This window comes from Mercenaria mercenaria, chromosome 14, assembly GCF_021730395.1.
Source record: "Mercenaria mercenaria strain notata chromosome 14, MADL_Memer_1, whole genome shotgun sequence".
Taxonomy (NCBI): Eukaryota; Metazoa; Mollusca; class Bivalvia; order Venerida; family Veneridae; genus Mercenaria; species Mercenaria mercenaria.
The window spans coordinates 32,406,833-32,428,861 of record NC_069374.1 but is presented as its reverse complement, the minus strand read 5'-3'; the positions used below and the strand labels follow the sequence as shown (position 1 = coordinate 32,428,861).

The 22,029-nt window shown below is 35.0% G+C and overlaps 1 protein-coding gene across 1 annotated transcript in view; it reads left to right on the top strand.

Annotated features, from left to right (window-relative positions):
- The window catches only part of LOC123526755 (gastrula zinc finger protein xFG20-1-like), a 34,309-nt gene extending 22,090 nt beyond the window's left edge, over positions 1-12,219 (top strand). Inside the window, exons 4-5 of the mRNA XM_053522572.1 lie at positions 7,452-7,610; positions 11,960-12,219. Coding sequence (XP_053378547.1) covers positions 7,452-7,610; positions 11,960-12,219 — 419 coding nt within the window. The remainder of the gene's footprint in view (positions 1-7,451; positions 7,611-11,959) is intronic.
- The last annotated feature ends 9,810 nt before the right edge of the window (positions 12,220-22,029 follow it).

The following is a 22,029-nucleotide window of genomic DNA, read 5'->3' as shown; positions in this document are numbered from 1 at the left end:
TAACCCATTTCCAAAATTGTTTAAGCAATCGGGGGAACTCATGAGATGGCCCATCTTGTTGTGGTATTGGCCAAAGCAGTGGTTTCATTTGGATATAAATTTGTGTATTTAACCTTTTGTCTACCCCTCACAATGTTCATAATATTGAGCCGTGCCATGAGAAAACCAACATAGTGGCTTTGCGTCCAGCATGGATCGAGACCAGCCTGCGCATCCGTGCAGTCTGGTCAGGATCCATGCTGTTCGCTAACAGTTTCTCCAATTCCAATAGGCTTCAAAAGCAAACAGCATGGAGCCTGACTAGACTGCGCGGATGCGCAGGCTGGTCTGGATCCATGCTGGTCACAAACCCACTATGTTGGTTTTCTCATGGCACGGTTAATATTGTGATGAATTTAAGCATTTTCAGGTATGTTTCCAAGAAAAAGTGATGTTATAATATGGATGCCCTGTTGAACCCCAGTTTGATTTGAAACTGCAAACTAGTTTTGAATGACCAGTATATGATCCTATGATGTTTTCATGAATATGTGAATAAAAGCTTGACTGGTACAAATGTATATAGGATTTCAATTTTATTAAACCTTGATGAATCACATATTGCATTAAATTTTGGAGTTGAAAGCATTTTGTAACCATCATGCCTGTTATATGGAGCTTCAGTATGTTATTGTGTATTGTAGAAAATAATGTCACATCTTTTAGATCCGATTTTTTAGTTTGACTATACTAAGTATAAGGAGAGCTGTCCTTCTTGACCCGGCATCGGCGTCTCCACGTCCACACCTTGGTTAAAGTTTTTTTTACACTTTCTCTTTTTTCAACTTATCTCTGTAATTACTTGATGGATTTGATTCAAACTTGAAATAGTTATTCCTCATTATCACCCACATCATATGACACAAGGGGCATAACTCTGGCACAATATTTCATGAATTATTCCCCCTTTTTACTTAGAATTTCCAGTTAAAGTTTTGATGCACTTTCATTCTATCTCTGTCATTACTGCATGGATCTGATTCAAACTTAAAATAATTGTTCCACATCATCACCCACATCATATTACGCAAGGGGCATAACTCTGGCACCAATTTTTCATGAATTATGTCCCCTTTTACTTAGAATTTAAGGTTAATTTTGATGCATTTTCACTATATCTCAGTTATTACTAAATGCATTTGATTCAAATGTGAAGTAGCTGTTCCACATCATCACCCACATCATATGACACAAGATGCATAACTCTTGCACCATTTTTTCATAAATTATGCCCCCCTTTTGCTTCGAATATACTTATGTAGTGTTTTGATACATTTTATCTTTACCTCTCTTATTACTAAATATATTTGACACAGACTCAGGCTGTTATATATATTCAATGACATCATCCACCATTGGAGTTAAAAAACACTTCAGTGATAGCTCCAGTTTCCTCAGATGTGCCAAGTTTCACTATCCAATATCCAAATAGTCAAGCGCGCTTTCTCCTGTGACAGCTCTTGTTATGAAAACTAACTGACATCAAACTTTGTTGGATCTCTGTGACCGAATGTTAACTGCTGTCGATTTGAAACCTCACTAGGGGTGTAGAATTCTTTCATGTGAGAAATCCATCCAGCTGGCATGAAGTGCAGGAAACTTGTCATATGAGTTGTAATTGTGTCACTGTGTTGATACTCAGTAGAAACCAAAAAATAGATGTCAAGTTTTGTGGTTTTATTTTTTTGTCTAGATTTTATATTTTCACCAAATTGTCTTACTGTGAAATCATTAATATTCGTGGGGGACAAATTTTCGTGGAATTCGTGGTTGACTCAATCCACGAAATTTAATCCCAACAAACAAGTAAAATTCCCATTAGTTTTATGTTCAAACATTGAAATCCACGAATTCATATCCCTACGAAATTGCCATTTTGACCAAAACCACGAAATTTTATGTCCACGAAATTTAATGATTTTACAGTATTTGTTCCATGATATCAAGATTGAGAAAGAACTCAACAGTTTCACCATCGATTTTATAGTGCTTTCTTTTGTTGGTATTTATGATTACTGTAATAAATATTATCAATTTAATGAATAAATACAGTTCATTGTTTTGTTTTCTACTTGTTTTGATCTATCTTTGAAATAATCAAAACAGTTCTACACGGAATCTGACCTCACCATGATGTGGAGCTCTAAGAGATTAAAATTTACAGTACAGAAAAGTGACTTGTATCCCAGTGGTTTTAAGGTGTAAATATGTGGATTTTTTAGCTCCACTGTACGGAGAATAGGAGTGCTATTCTACTTGACCTGGAGTCGGCATAAGCTTTCTTTAAGTTTTTCAGCAACCTTTGTTTTCTGCCATATCTTTGTTACTGTTACATAGATCTTACTGTAACTTTACATAAACATTGTCCAGCATACAAATGAAGTATGTGAAGGGCCTTGGCCCATTATACATAAGGTCAAGGTCACCAAGTTGTTACATAAGGTGGTTTTTAAGGTTAAAGTTTTTCGGCAACCTTTGTTTTTCTGTCATATCTTTGTTACAAATGCTTATATCTTACTGTAACTTCACATAAACATTGTCTAGCATACAAACAAAGTATGTGCAGGGGCTTGTTTAATTATACCCAAGGTCAAGGTCACCAAGGTGAAATTCAGCAACCTTTGTTTTTCTCTGTTTGGCGCCATATAACCTATACATGTTGGTGCGCCGTAAAACCCAAATAGATAAATAGATAAATTGTTTTTCTGTCATATCTTTGTATTTTAATTTATAATTACTTATATCTTCCTGTAAGTTTACATAAACATTGTCCAGCATACAAATTATGTGCAGGAGCTTGGCCCATTATACCCAAGGTCAAGGTCACCAAGATGTTATACTTAGGCTATTCTTAAGGTAAATTTTTTTCGGCAACCTATGTTTTTCTGTCATATCTTTGTTACTATTGCTTATATCTTACTGTAACTTCACATAAACACTGTCCAGCATACAAACAAATTATGTGCAGGGGCTTGGTTAATTATACCCAAGGTCAAGGTCTCCAAAGTGTTATACTTTATTTAATTTGATCAAAATAAAGAATGCCAGTACCCCTTCCATACTTGATGTTTAATCCTTGAGTAGTAGGGTCTTTTTAGCCCACCATCATGAGATGGTGGGCTATTCAAATCACTCTGCGTCCGTGGTCCGTCGTCCTTCCGTCAGTCCATCCGTCCGTCCGTCATTCCGTCCGTCCTTCCGTTAACAATTTCTCGTTATCGCATCTCCTCAGAAACTACCAGGGGGATTTTGACCAAACTTTGTCAGAATGATGTATTGGTACCCTAGTTTTGTCCCCCTGAAAATCAGACTGGTTCAACAATTTTTGAATGAGTTATGGCCCTTTGTTTATTTCTATAATTTACATAGATTTATATAGGGAAAAACTTTGAAAATATTCTTGTCCAATACCACAGAGCCTAGGGCTTTGATATTTGGTATGAAGCATCATCTAGTGGTCCTCTACCAAGATGATTCAAATTTTTTCCCTTGGGTATAATATGGCCATGCCCCGGGGGTCACATGGTTAATATAGACTTGTATAGGGAAAAACTTTGAAAAACCTCTTGTTCAAAACCACAGGGCCTAGGGCTTTGATATTTTGTTTGTGACATCATTTAGTGGTCTTCTGCTAAGATTGTTCAAATTATCCCCCTAGGATCAAATATGACCCGCCCCGGGGGTCACATGGTTTACATAGACTTATATAGGGAAAAACTTTGAAAATTTTCTGGTCCAAACCACAAAGACTAGGCATTTTTAATGTAGTGGTTCTCTACCAAGTTTGTTCAAATTATCCCCTTAGGGTCAAAAATGGCCCCGCCCTGGGGGTCACATGGTTCATATAGACTTGTATAGGGAAAAGCTTTTAAAATCTTCTTGTCAATAACCTACAACATTCAGATTTGGACCACATGTATGGTTTTGAGTGGCAAGATGAACCTTGACATGAGTTGACCTTGATTTTGACCTAGTGACCTACTTTCACATTTCTGTAGCTACAGCCTTCAAATTTGGACCACATGCATAGTTTTGTGCACTGAAAAAAACTTTGACCTTGACATTGACCTAGTGACCTACTTTCACATTTTTGAAGGTACAGGCTTCAAATTTGGACCACATGCATAGTTTCATGTTCTGAAATGAAATTTGACCTTGATTTTGACCAAGTGACCTACTTTCACATTTCTCAAGCTATAGCCTTCAAATTTGGACCACATGCATAGTTTTGTATACCGAAACAAACATTGACCTTTACATTGACCTAGTGACCTACTTTCACATTTTTGAAGGTACAGGCTTCAAATTTGGACCACATGCATAGTTCTGTGTTCCATAATAAAATTTGACCTTGATTTTGACCTAGTGACCTACTTTCACATTTCTCAAGCTACAGCCTTCAAATTTGGACAACTTGCATAGTTTTGTGTACCGAAATGAACTTTGACCTTAAGATTGACCTAGTAACCTACTTTCACATTTCTGTAGCTACAGGCTTCAAATTTAGACCACATGCATAGGATTGTGTAACGAAACAAACTTTGACCTTGACATTGACCTACTTTCACATTTTTGAAGGTACAGGCTTTAAATTTGGACCACATGCATAGATTTGTGTTCTGAAGTGTAATTTGACCTTGATTTTGACCTAGTGACCAACTTTCACATTTCTCAAGCTACAGCCTTCAAATGGACCACTTGCATAGTTTTGTGTACCGAAATAAACTTTGACCTTAAGATTGACCTAGTGACCTACTTCCAAATTTCTCAAACTACAGCCTTCAAACTTGTTGCACATGCAAAGTTTTGTGTGCAAAGAACTTTGTCCTTGAAATTGATCTAGTGACCTACTTTCACATTATTCTGGCTACAGCTTTCGAATTTGGACCATTGCACAGTGTTGTGTACGGAAATGAAATTTGACCTTGAGCTAGTCAGTAAGTCTTGAAATTTGGAACACTCAAAAATGGCACATTGGTGGGCGCCAAGATCACTCTGTGATCTCTTGTTATATCTTTGTGTATCTTTCTTTTAAAGTTGAGGTTTCTTATTGAGACATAAATTCATTTTAATGTCAAGTCGCTGAATAGTGGAGCACACTGTCTTACAGACAGCTCTGGCAGTTTTAAATTAAACAATATTTTAACCAGTGGCTGTGTTTCAATCTTTTGATTAGAGGGTATAGTTTTCATTTTGATTGTAAGTACAAGTTTTAGTCAACACAGGTTTACATGCAATCTAGTTTTCTAGGACTAAATGATCTTTTGAGCGATGGTTAAATTTAAGTTACTTTACAGTATGGACATCTTGACGAGAGTTAAGTTTGAAATAAATTGATGGTTTAGTTTCATATGCAATAGGGCTTTGACAAGTGGTTTTGAGATGTCTGAATCTGTCAGAAACAGGATCTGAATTTTGTCTGAATATGTCTGAATAGCTTGTCAGAAACCATGTCTGAATTTTTCCTTAAAGTGGAACACTTCCAGAAAAATTTAGCCAGTGTTCAGAAAGTTTAGGCTATTGAAATTTAGGACTTTTCGGTCCACATCTGAGAAAAAGCAGCAACTTAACTTTCATTAGTTAGACTGATACTTAAGAAACCAAAAAAGAATAGGTTATGGTAGATTTCTCGGAAGCATAGAGCACTTTAAAAACACAGCCTCCGAGAGCCACGCATTTACAGAGTAGGCCCACAACAAAAGGAGCTGCAATGGAAAAATATTACAGATGGGTTGCTTCGAAAAGTACATTTAAATTTAATGTAAAATGTAGATACAGGGGGAGGAAAGGGGAAGGGGGAGGGTGGGGAAGGAGAAATTCTTTCCTGGAGAACCAAAATACAGAACACTTGAGAAATTTAATTAATAATTCTTGAATAATATATAGTATTCAGCTTTAAATACAATGTATTTGAATGATGTTCTGACCAGAGCTGATGGATGTTGTTTTGTTGCATGATGTTGACCAAGTGAATAGAATAGTTGTGATTGATTTGCATATAATTATGTATAATTTAATTGCACTGACCACTGGTTTTAAGTTCAGCTGCAGGTGTTTTTAATGACTAGTTAAAATTGCACAGTTGTAACCTCCAGTGGGGTGGGGGGGGGGGGGGGGGGTGTTGATTATGATTAGTATTTTAATTTGTTTGAGATTGTACTCTCAACTGATTTCTGTTTATATGGATAATGGTTCCATACAGTGGTTCAACTTACTGGTATTAGTATTTTGAAGAAATGTTTTGTAAAAGTGGTTTGTGTTCTGGCTCTTGGAAGTATGGTTTGACATGGGGTAAAGTTTGGTAATATAATACTTGATGAATTTAAAGGATTGCATGTGTCAGATTATCTTGGTTTTTCAATTTTTGTGATAATTGAGCCGCGCCATGAGAAAACCAACATAGTGGGTTTGCAACCAGCATGGATCCAGACCAGCCTGCGCATCCGCGCAGTCTGGTCAGGATCCATGCTGTTCACTTTCAAAGCCTATTGCTATTAGAGAAACTGTTAGCGAACAGCATGGATCCTGACCAGACTGCGCGGATGCGCAGGCTGGTCTGGATCCATGCTGGTCGCAAAGCCACTATGTTGGTTTTCCCATGGCACGGCTCCATTATTATTTGTTATGTCTTTGGAAAACTGTTAACAGAAGAAGGGGTCTCCATGGCCAAGTATTCAAGGTTGTGGCTCTTACTTGAAATCTCACATGGGATGTAGAATTTTTCAAGTGCATGTTTTTCACCTAAAATGTGTGGGCGCTTTAAATGCACTTGGGGAAAACATTTTGACACAGGGACATTTTCTAATGTATCCCTTCATAGATGTGAACATTTAGTCAAAGTCAGGTTAAAGAATTGATGGCACTCTTTGGACATTATGACCCTCTTCTTAGTTATAAATATTTATGGCTTGGAAGAACCTAGATATTGACATGTCCATTTTCTAGTGAACTTTTGCAATTGAAGCAGACAGAATGTTTTTATCTTTAAAATGGAATTAATTTGAAAGTCACATGATTTTGAACACATAAATATTTGCAGTGGACAAGCACAAGCTATAAGGTATAAGGCCAGAAAAAAAATCTGGCTACCATCAAAACTGTAGTTTAACTTAAGACAGTAAAACGAAATGAAGTATTCACATTTTTGATTTCATATTCAACAATAGGTTATGTTAAATAGCTATATATGATACATGATCACTGTGTACATTATTATGTATGTTAACATTACTTTTGTTCTTGCGACCTTTCAATGAATTCTGTTTAGGCTAAGATAAGGTTTTAGATTTAGAGTATGAAATATGTACTTCGCCCACACTATTGTGAACCATTATTATCTCATATTGACTTAGTTACATTATTATTTTTGAATCAATTTTATGTAATTTCTTTTTTTTTTTTTTTCATTTCAGGTAGACCATTTAGAAGCTACAGTCACCGTGGCAACTTGCAGCATATTACACATCATATGCCGCATATGCCAACTTGCCCCATTTGTGGAAAGAAGTTCACGTTCAAGCAAAATATGAAAACGCATATGAAAATACACAGTGGAGAGAAGAAATTTGTGTGTAATGTGTGCAAAAAAGCCTTCAGACTTAAACATCACCTTCAAGGACACATGATGACTCATATGAATACAGAATAGTGAGGGAAAACATGACGACTTGGTTATGTACATGATGATTTCTGGGAAAAATGAGGGGGCACAAGATGATACTTATAGATATGAGAAGTGCATAATTGATCTCTGTGAATGGAGGTGGCAAATGATGATTTGTTTATACATTTTTGTTTTGAGTAATACAGAATAGTGAGGGGGAGCACGTTCAAGACTTGGTTATATATTTAGTGCATAGAAATTATGATGATTTCTGGGAATAATGAGGGGGACACAAGATGATACTTATAGACATGAGAAGTGCACATGATTTCTGTGAATGAAGATGACACATGATGATTTGGTTATACATGTATGTTTTGGGTAGTGCGCATGACAATTTCTGGGAATAATGAGGGGGAAAACATGGTGACATGTGCAAGTTATGAATAGTGTATATAATGATTTCTGGGAATGGCAGAGCACAAGATGATGCATATAAATTATGGCCATTGCATAAAATTTCCAGGAATGAGTGGGGCAAATGATTAGAGAACATGTTAATTTCTGTGGATGAGAGGGTACATGATGACACATTAATTGTGAGTAATGCATAGTGTGATTTCCAGGAGTAGGATTGCACATGGTTGCGCATAAGTTATGCACATTATGTTTTCTGTGAATGAGACAGTACATTATGACACATTTATTGTAAATTTGTGAGTAATGCAAATTGTGGTCTCCGGAAATGGGATTGCACATGATGACTCAGATAATGCAAGAATTAGAGCATACATGATGACACATAAAGTTTTAAAGTTGTTTGCACATGAAGATTTGCAGAGTACCGCCTCGATAGCCTAATGGTAGAGCGTCCACTTCGAGTGCGGGAGGTCGTGGGTTCGATCCCCGGCCGCGTCATACCAAAGACGTGAAAAATGATACCAGTAGCTCCCTTGCTTGGCACTCAGCATTAAAAGGGAAACTGGCCTCTTCTCTCATACCCTCGTGGCGATGGATTCCATCAGGAATGAGGTGTCGAGAGTGATTAATATAAGTTGTAGAACTTCCTTAACAATCGACCTAAAATAAATTTTGTATAAACTATTTGCAGAGTAGCTACATGATGATTGGTGCTGATATTGACTTGGTCACATGATGATTTATGTAATTCTGAGTATATATTAATGTATAAATATATGAGGTGCAAACAAAAAGTATTCAGGCAACAGTATCACCTTCACGGCCATATGATATTAACACATATTAAGGTACAGAGTGACATAGATTCAGAGAAGACCACATCATGTTTATATGTATGAACATTGTATAGAATGTTTAAAATTGTATTCAGTTAAAAGTACTGCACTGCCTTCCTCAGGTTGCATGTTGACAGTAACAAGACATGTAGTCACATAAATGATAAAAGAATATGATGCCAACAATATGATTTTGTGTAAGTCTCACAACTGTGTATGAATTCCGGGGGTAGGATTGAAGTTTGAAGAAGTCTTCAGGCACAAGCAGTGATGAAAGGTTCAAAAAGCTGTTGTTCTTGGAAGTGATCATATTAAGTAACAAGAACTTTCTCAACAATCTATGTAAGGGAAAGATATGTTCAAAAAAAAAAATGAAATAAATTTCATGTCTGAAACATTGTACATACCAGTAAATAACAGACCTCATTAAAGTTTTATATGACAACTAAAATTTCTTTTAACAGCAAAGAACATAATTATGTTTTAATATTGATGAGACTTTAATAAGCAATAGATCTGGGGGCCTTTTATTTCACAAGAATTAAAACAATACACCAAATTGTTGAAGAATTTCAAAAAAAAATTGAATTTTATTTATTGAAAATTCAAATATTTTTGAAGTTGGAATTTTGTTTATGTATAACTGAGTGGAAAGTAAGATGGGTTTTGTCCCATGCCTCATAAAGGCAGATGCCTCAATAACAAAAGGCATATTAAATTTTGTGATTTTTAATAGTTTTTGTTTTATGAAGTGTTCAGCTTTGCTTTTTTCACAAAGGTTTTTTTCTTAGATATATGTGATTTATGTGCCTTGATTTTTGGCAAGAGTATTCAGATTTTTTTTTTAAATTAATGAGTTACATGTATATACAGTGTGTACAGTTTTCACTCTTTGTTCAAATAAAAGTAGTTTTATAGTACAAAATACCTGTATTTTTTCATGCCCATTTATGTATTTGCATATGATCTACCATAAAGAGTTTCCCTAAGATATTTAATATCCAGTAGTATACTAAGCTCGGAGGGTAACCTGGGGTCTTCCTCCACATTCAAAACTGGAAAGTCGCCATATGATGGTGTGATGTTAAACCAAAAACAAGAAAAAAAAAGTACACTAAACTTGTCTACCAGATTTTTTTGTGTAATTTAAATCATATCTCATGGAATTTCTTCGAGGATTCAATTTCCAGACCAGTTGCGAAAGTATTCACCTATTTAAAATAAAAAGATTTTAAATGTGTGCATTACAAGCACTAGAAATACTCTATGTAATAGGTTAATGTCCCATCATTATCACACTATATCTCCTGGTCCATCAAGTCAATGTCCCTTATTGTTTGAGGTATCAGTAGATCAAAGGTCAAGGACACAGTAATCTTCATACTTAAGTTGCTTTCATTATGCCTGTCTTTGAAGAAAGGGGTTAGTTAGTTTTGCTTATGCAGGTCATTGTTCTGCAATGGTTTGTTGGTCCATCAAACTGCAGGATTGTGGGAAAGATAACTCTAACTATATGGGGTCCATAAGTCAAGGTCATATTGAATCAAGACTGGAAATAGTTTCTGCCCTGAGTGTATAGAAGATGGTATGGTCTACAACTGCTGAACTTTTAAGGATTGCTGTTATTAGGTTATGGCCCTTATTTTTCAAAGGTAAAGTGGCATTGACTGCTAAAAGAGGTTTCAATCAACAATGAAAGAATGCTTAAACCTTCATATGAGCCGTGCCATGAGAAAACCAACATAGTGGCTTTGCGACCAACATGGATCCAGACCAGCCTGCGCTTCCACGCGGATGCACAGGCTGGTCTGGATCCATGCTGGTCGCAAAGCCATTATGTTGGTTTTCTCATGGCACGGCTCAATTATATCAGATTTCATAAAAATTGTGATGATTGCTTGTGGTTAGAATATGACACTGAAGTTTTGATAGTCAGTGTGTCAAAGGTCATGGTCACCATGACAATAAAGCTGATAGCAGTTTCTGATCAAATATTTGTTTTGCAATACTTCGGTGTGTATAGTCAGTGTGTCAAGGGTCATGGTTACAGTGACAATAAAGCTGATAGCAGTTTCTGATCAAATATTTGTTTTGCAATACTTTGGTGTGTATAGTCAGTGTGTCAAAGGTCATGGTTACAGTGACAATAAAGCTGATAGCAGTTTCTGATAAAATCTTTGTTTTGCAATACTTTGGTGTGTATAGTCAGTGTGTCAAAGGTCATGGTTACAGTGACAATAAGCTGATGCAGTTTTGATCAAATATTTGTTTTGCAATACTTTGGTGGTATAGTCAGTGTGTCAAGGTCTGGTTAGTGACAATAAAGTGATAGCAGTTTCTGATAAAATCTTGTTTGCAATACTTTGGTGTTTAATAGTGAGTGTGTCAAGGTCCATGGTTACAGTGACAATAAAGCTGATAGCAGTTTCTGATAAAATCTTTGTTTTGCAATACTTTGGTGTGTATAGTCAGTGTGTCAAAGGTCATGCATTTCTGTCTAGCATTATCAATCCTTGATTGTTTAAATATACATATCTCTCTGGGTTCTGGTTATTGCTAATTCAAAACAACAGTAGGACAGCAACAGTGTTCAGTTAGTATAACTGAATTTGTAAATACTGAAACATTTATTAGGCCTAAAACAAATTCTTTTGTTTCTGTAACATGCTCAAAAATATAGGGTAGGTAAGTCGGAATTTTTTTTTTATTATTAAATGAGACTGTTCGGAAATTATTTTTGTGTCAAAAAATTAGAGCAACAGTAAGTTTATTTCTAGCATCAGTGGCCATGTTTAAAGCATAAAAAGTGCAGTTTTGCAACTTTCTGTTAAAACAATTTTCCAAGGCCATAAAAACATTTAGGGTTGGGCCAGAAATTTAAGGTAGGTCAGGATACCGGAAACAATTTTTTTATGCCTTGTGATGTAAAATTAGAATATGTCAGAACCTGTCTTGTTGAACTATAAACGTTTTTACTAGTATTTTAAATCTACAGATCTTATATAGTGGACAGGAAATGTGTAATTGTTGAAATATCTTTTTTTTTTTCTTTTTATTTTAGTGAGATCCAATCCTTTACTGGCAATGTTAGCTGAAAATGAGACCTACACTATGCCATTCCCATATTACCAGTCAGAATCATTGCAAGGTTTCCTGTGTAGACAGTGTAATAAAACATTCAAGACAAAAGGAAACTGGAAGCTGCACATGGAGACAATACATTCAGGAGAGGGAAAATTCACCTGTAGCAAGTGTCAGAAAAGATTCAAGAGGAAACATCATCTGCAAGGACATATGCTTACACACTATCAGTTTACATGATATTTAAAAAAGCAGATTCTGTTCTCATGAAGTTAAATCCATTTTTGCAGTTTTTCTCATAAGCTTACTTGATAAAAAGAACATCCATTGTTTGCTTGAAAAATGGCAAAATCCATAGTGGCAGTGTATCATCAGCTTACATGACCTGGAGTATGAATAATTTTGGAAGTGTATCTCATCAGTTTACCTGATAAAACAGGATCCATTTAGTATCTCATCAGCTTACTTGATAATACAAAATCCATTTTTGCATTGTCTCATCAGCTTACTTGATTATATAGAATCCATTTTGGCAGTGTATCTAAATCAGCTTACTTGATAAAGCAGAATACATTTTGACAATGGTATCTTATCAGCCAAAGCAGAATCAATTTCGACAATGTATCCCATCAGCTTACATGATAACAACAGCTTCCATTTTTAGCTTGATAAAGCATAATCTATTTTGGCAAGGTGTCTTTGGCTTACATCACCTGAAGTATGATTACTTTTTGCAGTGTACTTGTCAGCTTATTTGAAAATATGGAATACATTTTTGGCATTGTATCTCATCAGCTTACTTAATTATATAGAATCCAATTTGGCAGTGTATCTCATGGGCTAACTTGAAAAGGTAATGGTATCTTATCAGTCAAAGCAGAATCAGTTTCAACACTGTATCCCATCAGCTTACTTGATAAAAACAGCATCCATTTTTTGCTTGATAAAGCAAAATCTATTTTGGCAGGGTATCATCAGCTTACTTGACCTGAAGTATGATTAATTTTGGCAGTGTTATCTCATTAGCTTACTTGATTATATAGAATCCATTTTGGCAGTGTAATTCTCATCAGCTTTCTTGATAAAGCAGAATCCATTTTGACAATGGTATCTTATCAACAAAATCAGTTTCAACAATGTATCCCATCAGCTTACTTGATAAAAACAGCATCCATTTTTTGCTTGATAAAGCAAAATCTATTTTAGCAGGGTATCATCAGCTTACTTGACCTGAAGTGTGATTAATTTTGGCAGCGTTATCTCATTAGCTTACTTGATTATATAGAATCCATTTTGGCAGTGTAATTCTCATCAGCTTTCTTGATAAAGCAGAATCCATTTTGACAATGGTATCTTATCAACAAGATCAGTTTCAACAATGTATCCAATCAGCTTACTTGCATGATAAAAACAGCATCCATTTTTTTGGATAAAGCAAAATTAATTTTGGCAGGGTATGACCTGAAGTATGATTATTTTGACAGTGTTATCTCATCGACTTACTTGATTATATATACATGTAATCCATTTTGGCAGTGTATCTGGTCAGCTTACTTGATAATGATCATTTTAATCTATTTTAAGCTTGACTATACAAAGTATATGCAGAGCTATCCTACTTGCCCCAGCGTCGGCGTCGGCTTCTTTCTGCATCCCAACCTTGCTTAAAGTTTTTTTTACAATTTCTCCTTTTTCTCCTTGACTCTATAATTACTTGATGGATTTGTTTCAGACTTCAAATAGTTATTCCTCATCATCACCCACATCATATGACACAAGGGTCATAACTCTCACACCAATATTTTATTAATTATCCCCCCTTTTTACTTAGAATTTCAGGTTAAAGTTTTGGTGCACTTTCACTCTATGTCAATTATTACAATATGGATTTGATTCAAATTTAAGATAGTTGTTCCTCATCATCACCCACATCATTTGATGCAAAGTCCATAACTCCCACACCAATATTTTATTGATTAACCCCCCTTTTTACTTAGAATTTCAGGTTAAAGTTTTGGTGCACTTCCACTCTGTCTCAGTTATTACTGTATGGATTTGATTCAGATTTAAAATAATTGTTCCACATCATCACCCACATCATATGACACAAGGTCCATAACTCTGGCACCAATGTTTCATGAATTATGCCCCCTTTTTACTTGAAATTTCAGGTTAAATTTTAGGTGCACTTTCACCCTATCTCAGTTGTAACTAAATAGATTTGATTCAAACTTGAACTAGTTATTTCTCATCATCACCCACATCATATGGCACAAAGGCCAGAACTCTCACACCAATATTTCATGAATTATCCCACCTTTTTACTAAAAATTTCAGGTTAAAGTTTTGGTACACTTTCATTATATCAAGTTATAACTAAATGGATTTGATTCAAACACGAAATAGTTGTTTCACATCATCACTCATGTCCCCTTTTTACTAAGAATTTCAGGTTAAAGTTTTTATTGGTGCATTTTCACTCTATCTCTGTTATTACTAAATGGATTTGATTCAAACCCAAAATAGTTGTTCCACATATTATCACCCTCATCATATGACACAAGGTTTAAAACTTGCAGCAATTTTTCATGAATTATGCCCCCCACCACTTTTTTTTTAGAATTTAAGGTTAATTTTGATGCATTTTCACTATCTCTCAGTCACCTACTACCAAATGGATTTGATTCAGACTTAAAATAGTTGTTCCACGTCATAACCCACATCATATGACACAAGGTGCATCACTCTTGCACCAACATTTCATGAATTATGCCCCCTTTTTGCTTATAACTATACCGTACTTATTTAGTGCTTTGATACACTTTATCTTTATCTCTCTTATCACTTTATAATTTTGACATGTTCAAGCTATTGTCCAATATCTTAATCCACATTGGAGTCATTAAACACTAAAATGACAGCTCCAGTTTCCTCAGATGTGCCCAGTTTCACTATCCAGCATTTAAATAGTCGAGCGCGCTGTCTCCTGTGGCAGCTGTTGTTGCATTGTCTCATCAGCTTGCTTGATAATATAAAATCCATTTTGGCATTTTCTCAACAGCTTACTTGATAAAACATAACCCATTTTAGCATTCTATAAATTGATCGGTGATACATATCTCGAGACGTGACATTTGATTGCTTAAACTTGAAGATGTTGAACAAAACAATGCTGTCCATTATAATTTAAAGAAGGTCTTATTAAGCAACTAATAATTGGAGAAGGTAATTTGCATTAAATTAACCAAAATGCAACACAGTACTTAAATTTGCATGAAATATATAAGAAGATAATAACAAACAAAAATTAATTCTTAAAGGAAGGAAAAATGTTTATAACCTGTAACAAGTTATGCACATACCAGTTTTGGACGTTTGTCCTTTGAAAGCATCGGACTCCTCAAATTTTATACCTGAACATTTTGAAATTTTATAATATGAGTATTTTCTTGACAATATCGCGAAGAAGGAAATTAATCTTTGTGTGGAAAAAAAGGCTTAAATTAGTAGTATGTGATTTTGAATATATCTCTTCATGTGTGTTGTGCATGTGCTCTTAGTATTTATAGATATTGGTGGTTGTGGTACTGAACATTTTATATACGTCTAGTTACTCTAGTATATCCTCTTTGCATATTATTTTATATTATAACGTGATGATATTTGCTGATCGGCACACTTTTAATAACACAGTTTACAATGTTTTGAAAAGCAGATTCTATTCTGGTTATGGTAACTCTTGATAAAGCTTTTAATCAGCTTAATTTTGACAATGGTATTTTATCAGCCAAAACAGAATCAATTTTGACGATGTATCCTATCAACATACCTGATAAAAACAGTATCTATTTTTACAGTGATACCAGCTGACTTGAAAAAGCAAAATCCATTCTAGCAGTGTTTCTCATCAGTTTACATGACAATATAAACCCATTTTTGCATTGTCTCAACAGTTTAATTGATAATATGAAATCCATTTTTGCATTGTCTCATCCACAGCTTACTTGGTAATACAGATACATTTTGGCATTGTTTCATCAGCTTACTTGATAATACAGAATTCATTTTGGCATTGTTTCATCAGCTTACTTAATAAACCATTGGCATTGTTTCATCAGCTTATTTGATAATACAGAATCCATTTTGGCATTGTCTCAACAGCTTTCTTGATAATACAGAATCCATTGTTTCATCAGCTTACTTGATAATACAGAATCCATTTTGGCATTGTCACAACAGCTTACTTGATAATACAGAATCCATTGTTTCATCAGCTTACTTGATATTACAGAATCCATTTTGGCATTGTCACAACAGCTTACTTGATAATACAGAATCCAATTTTGCATTGTTTCATCAGCTTATTTGATAATACAGAATCCATTTTGGCATTGTCTCGGCAGCTTACTTGGTAATATAGAATCCATTTTAGCAGTAGTTTATCTCACCAGCTTACATGACCTGATGTATAGTTTACTGTATTACCACGGCTATCTCGTCAATGTACAAGGAGAAGCCATTTCAACATTTTATCTTGACAGCCTTTTTCATATTTGACAAATGGGAGGTACATGACATTGTAATTACAATATCTTTGATAATTAAATTATCATAATAAAATACACATTTCTGATGAAAATTAAACATTTTTAGATGTTTCATTATCCCCCCCCCCCCACCCCCACACCACCGAAGAAGGAGGAGTATTTTGTTCTGCAGATGTTGGTCGGTCTGTATGTAGGCCAATCCGTTTCCAGATGATAACTCGAGAATGTGGGCATAGGAACATGAAAGTTTATATGGAGGTTGGTCATAACCAGCAGATGACCCCTATTGATTAAGATCAGTAGGTCAGTGGTCAAGGTCACAATGTCCTGGAACACTATGATAACTCAAGAACGCTTGGGCTTAAGGATCATGAAAGTTGATAGGGATGTTGATCATGAACAGCAAATGACCCCTATTGATTTTGAGATCAGTAGGTCAAAGATCAATGTCACAAAGACATGGAACAGATAAACAGTTTCCGGATGATAACTCGAAAATGCTTGGGCCTAGGATCATGAAAATTAGTAGGGAAGTTGGTCATGTGCAGCAGATGACCCCTATTGATATTGAGGTCAGTAGGTCAAAGGTCAAGGTTACAGTGACCCAGAACAGTTAGATGGTTTCTGGATGATAACTCAAGAACACTTGGGTCTATGAACATGAAAATTGATAGGGAGGTTGGTCATGACCAGCAGATGCCTCCTATTGATTTTTAGATCAGTAGGTCAAAGGACAAGGTCAGAGTGACCCAGAATATTTAAAAGGTTTTTGGACGATAACTTGTAAACACTTGGGCCTAGGATCACGAAACTTAAAAAGAAAGTTGATCATGATCAGCAAATGACCACTATTGATTTTGAGGTCAGTAGGTCGAAGGTCAAGGTCACAGTGATCTGGAACAGTTAAACGATATTCGGATGATAATTCTAGAACGCTTGGGCTTAGGATCATGAAATTTGATAGGGAGGTTGGTCAAAACTCATGAGTAAGCTATGTTGGCTCAAGATCAAGGTCACAACTCAAGTTCAAAGGTTTGAGCATATAATACCCCCTGATAGGTCAGTAAAGTGTTTAAATTTCAGTACTTTATAAACAGGAATAGGAACTGATTTTCCGAACCCCAATAGTTTTAGTTTGTTACATAATTCTCTTGCTTTTATCAGCGAAAAGAGAGTATGCAGTTTTCACAAGAAGGCTATCGTCATAGGGATGACTTTTAATATGAAATCATACAGTGGTACACATATTTTAGTTTACATAATCTAATAAATAAAAAAAACACGTTACACATGTTGCATATACACATTTTACCGTACACAAGTAGTTGAAACGACGCAAGACATATATTTACTAGCAGAATGTAGATCTACAGTAAATAAAATTTCGCCCCTTTGTTGTGGGGATAACTCTACTAATAAGTTTGTAGATATGCAAAACACAAATCATTACTCCAGTTATATTTTAATCTACAATAAATTCATACTATAATGAATATGTACAGCAATTGTTTCAAAATGATAAGTTCTCTTTCTCTCACATACTTCACCTAAAAAACCAAAACCCTCGGAAATATCTAGAAATGTCGTAGTAATAAGCCCAGAAACATGAAAACAATCCTTTTTATACCAGTTACAAGATTCTGAAAGCTACCCCCTACGCTTCCCACTTTCCCACCCAAATATGGAATTACAGGAAGTGTTCGGGAGTATTTAATATAGTTGTCAGTTACCTGTAACACTCAAGTCCATAATTGCATTTTCAGCTGTTCTTAATAGATATTATTCTATATTCTTCTGTTTTCATTAACTTTTCTCTTGTAGGTTTCTGAAGACATTCGATCGGATGCAATACTATGCACTTAGTTGTACTTTAAAAAATCTTTGTTGAGCTTCTTTACATGTACATTTTCTCATTTCAGGTTTAGATGATTTGCCTCGACAGACGGTACAATCGGAGTATTTCAGTTTTCCTTTTGGTTCTACATCTGCCGAGAAACCATATACATCGACGAAACGCGAATATCCCTGTCCGGAATGTGGAAAGATTTTCTCGTGGAAAAATAGTCTCAAAGTTCACATGGAGAGTATACATGTCGAGGAGAGGAAATTTGTTTGTTCCACATGCAACAAGGCATTTAGGAGGAAACATCATTTACAGGGTCATATGATTACGCATATGAGATCACTTAATTATCAGTGACTGTCCGGCATAGAAGATGTTTGTTTGGAGGCAGGGCATTGTTAATTAATCTGAAAATTCCCCCAAGATGTGTTAATAACAGAGCGAGTGGAATAAATATGCAAATTTCGGAAACGTTAGGGGAGAATATTATATTGTATTATATATAGATAGCACTTCGAACATCTTACGACATTTTTAGCCGCCCGATTCAGTTGTGTTTAGGATGAAAACGAGTTCAGTACCTGTTTTAAGACACGAATTTTAAAGGCAGAATTGCTCAAAGTCCTCTTCTTGTATACTTGTCCGTTTTAGGTTTTTTACATGTCCAACTAATTATATTTATATGTAACTATATAACGCTTATTCTGGATAACATTTTCGCTGTAATATATTCCAGTAGGGTTTTTTTTCCATTTTGGGAAAAGTTCCGTTTGAATAAGGAAAAATGACGGTGATTTACTAAATTTGTCTAGGTGTAAGTATCCATGTTGTTTCTAACATTAATATTCATTCGACTATTTTTCAATTGAAAATCTTTATAGATGTAAATCGAGAGATTTCGGATTTCTGTTACGTTTTCACTTTTTAACAATTGCAAAAACTTAGAATTACTGGGACTTTGCCAATAGTATTTTCTTATATATTGCCGACGTAAATGAGAAAAAAAAAACTGGGCACTCAATGACATGAAATTCGTCCTCCAAGACGTTACAGGCTGTACCTTTACGTTCCTACTGGCTTTCTCCACCTGCCCGTTTCAACGGCCAGTCTATGAGAGGATAGCCTAAGTGGCGAAAATAAAAACCTGTGTTTCTGCACGTATTGTACACAAAGGTAGAGCTTCATTGTAGAGCGCTTTCAGCTTGGTCTAAAAGCAGGTATGGTACCGAACCTATGGTGATATCATGTGACGATAAAGTTGGTTTTATTTGCATGTTGTCTTTTTCAATTTCGATTAGTCATTTATGTTGTGATGTGTTCACGATGTCGGTCAATTGTCGTACATGGATAATGGGTCAGTACAATTATTAATACCACGTGAGATGCAAAATTTCGCGACTATTGGCTACATGTTTGTGTAAAATCAGCAATATATTTTCTTTCAGGGGCTTTTCAAATAAAATGCAATTAAAACGGCTTGTTTGTTATTTCTTTCCCAGTCAAATATTATTGATCAATACTTGTTTTGTTTTGTATATATGCTGCACTGCGTAGTTATGGTCGTTTTCGGCCAAAGTAATCAATCGCAGGCTCAGCGAAACCTTTTATCAATTACAAGTTGATGCCTGGATGTATTCTTAATCATAATTCTTTTTTTTACTGCCTGTCCGTTTTTCATTTCTGTCCGTATGTCCGTCACAAATACTTGACTGTATAAGTCTGTATAATTCAAACTTGGCATACATCGTCAATATAAAGTGGACATGCGCATATTATTAGAAATTCCGTGTCCAATTATAATTATTTTAGTTTAGCCTTCGTCAACATAAAATGAACATGCATTGTTTTGGGGACTTTCATGTCCGATTAATTTTTTGACTACTGGTTCCATCAAACGGATACAAAACTGGGTATATTATTCAGTATGAAATAGACATACGCATGTTTTCGGTTTTCGTGTCCGGAATTATGGCCCTTTTTGGACTTTGAGATATTACAATTAAATCAGATCATTCCGCCACTATTTTGGTCTTTTGAGTGTTTGACACGAGTGGCGATATTGCCGATATGAAAAAAATCTCAATATTGCGTAAAATTAGTTTGCCTGAAAATTTATGTTAAATAACTAGCGTAAATACTTACTTGACATTTTTGCAGTATAAAACAACATTTGGTCTTTTTTTTTCAAAATTTTATTTGTTTTGGTAATTTGGTACAGAAATAGACGCCACCTTTATGCAAAATTTAACGCCCCCAGGTGCTCTTTTAACATGGGTAGTCGACGAAAGTACCCACCTGGAATTGATGGAACAACTAATTTCCAGCTGAGTCCACGGCAGGCGTCATATTTACCTCCCCAGCATCCAGTCTAGACCGATACTGTTGGAAACAGTACCAAATAAAGTAAATCACCCAGCACTGAACACTAGTCGGGATATCAGCCGCAACCGGGAATCGATCATTACCAACTTTTAGTAACATCTCTAAACCGATAAAGCGGGGCAGATCTACCTATCATAAAAATCAATAAAACCAATAATCCAATATCATCGCTACCGGACGGATTCGTTGATTTCCGTACTAATTGTTGTTGTTGTAGTAACACGGGGGCAAAAATCGATTATTAACAGCTTTGGTCATTATCTGATGCATTTACAAGCGGGCGGTTTTCTATATGATATAGCTGAATGAAGTTTTAATAATTATTAAAGTGAAAATCATTATATAATACTTTATTAATTGTCATATCAAAGTAATATTTAAGAATATGAATATGTTATCTGAAATATTTAGAAATCGTTACATTTTATACATCGAACACATAGATTTACTTTCTTTTTAATACATGAAACATCATGCTAACATATATCTATTTACAGAAAAGAAATATTTATGCACAAGAAACTGTCTGTAAATAAAATAAATATTCATGAATATGAATATGTTGTCTAAAATATTTAGAAAGCGTATATACTTCCTCTATACGCGCTTTCTTTCACATATTATGAACATTGGAGTATGAGCTTTTGTTTCTAAAATATTTTCAAAATTCTAAATCACTAACGCTTTTCGATTTTTATCGTAAAGGGTAGTAAAACAGCAAGTTCTCATGTATTTCCGTAACATAAAGTTTGTCAGTAATTAAGTTTTGAAGCCTTCATAAGAAATATAGCTTTTTTTTTCAAGATATCTAAAAAGTATTTTTGTTGTCGAACGATTTGGGGACCAGTTGCTTTAAAGAAAAAGAAGTATAGAAATAAGACTTATACTTTTAAAAGGAAATACTTAACCCTTACCATGCTAGACACGATTTGTTCTTCCTTTGCGATCGGTGCAGATGATGATCAGTCTGCACGGATGTGCAGACTGATCATCATCTACACTGTCTGCCATTCAGCCAGTAACTTTTTTGTATGCACCCTTTTCATAGTACTGTCCAAATTGAAAGATTGACAAGTTTATTATTGTAATTTAGCATGGTAAGGATTAAGCTTCTTATATCTTGCCTAAATAGAAATATCATATTTGCGTGACTTGAATAGGTACTGCTGACAAATACTACTACCATAGTATACTTTAACTACAAATATATCGTTACAGGAAAAAATCAACATTCAATAACAATAACTTTATCAATATCTCAGTTTTAGAATAGCAGAC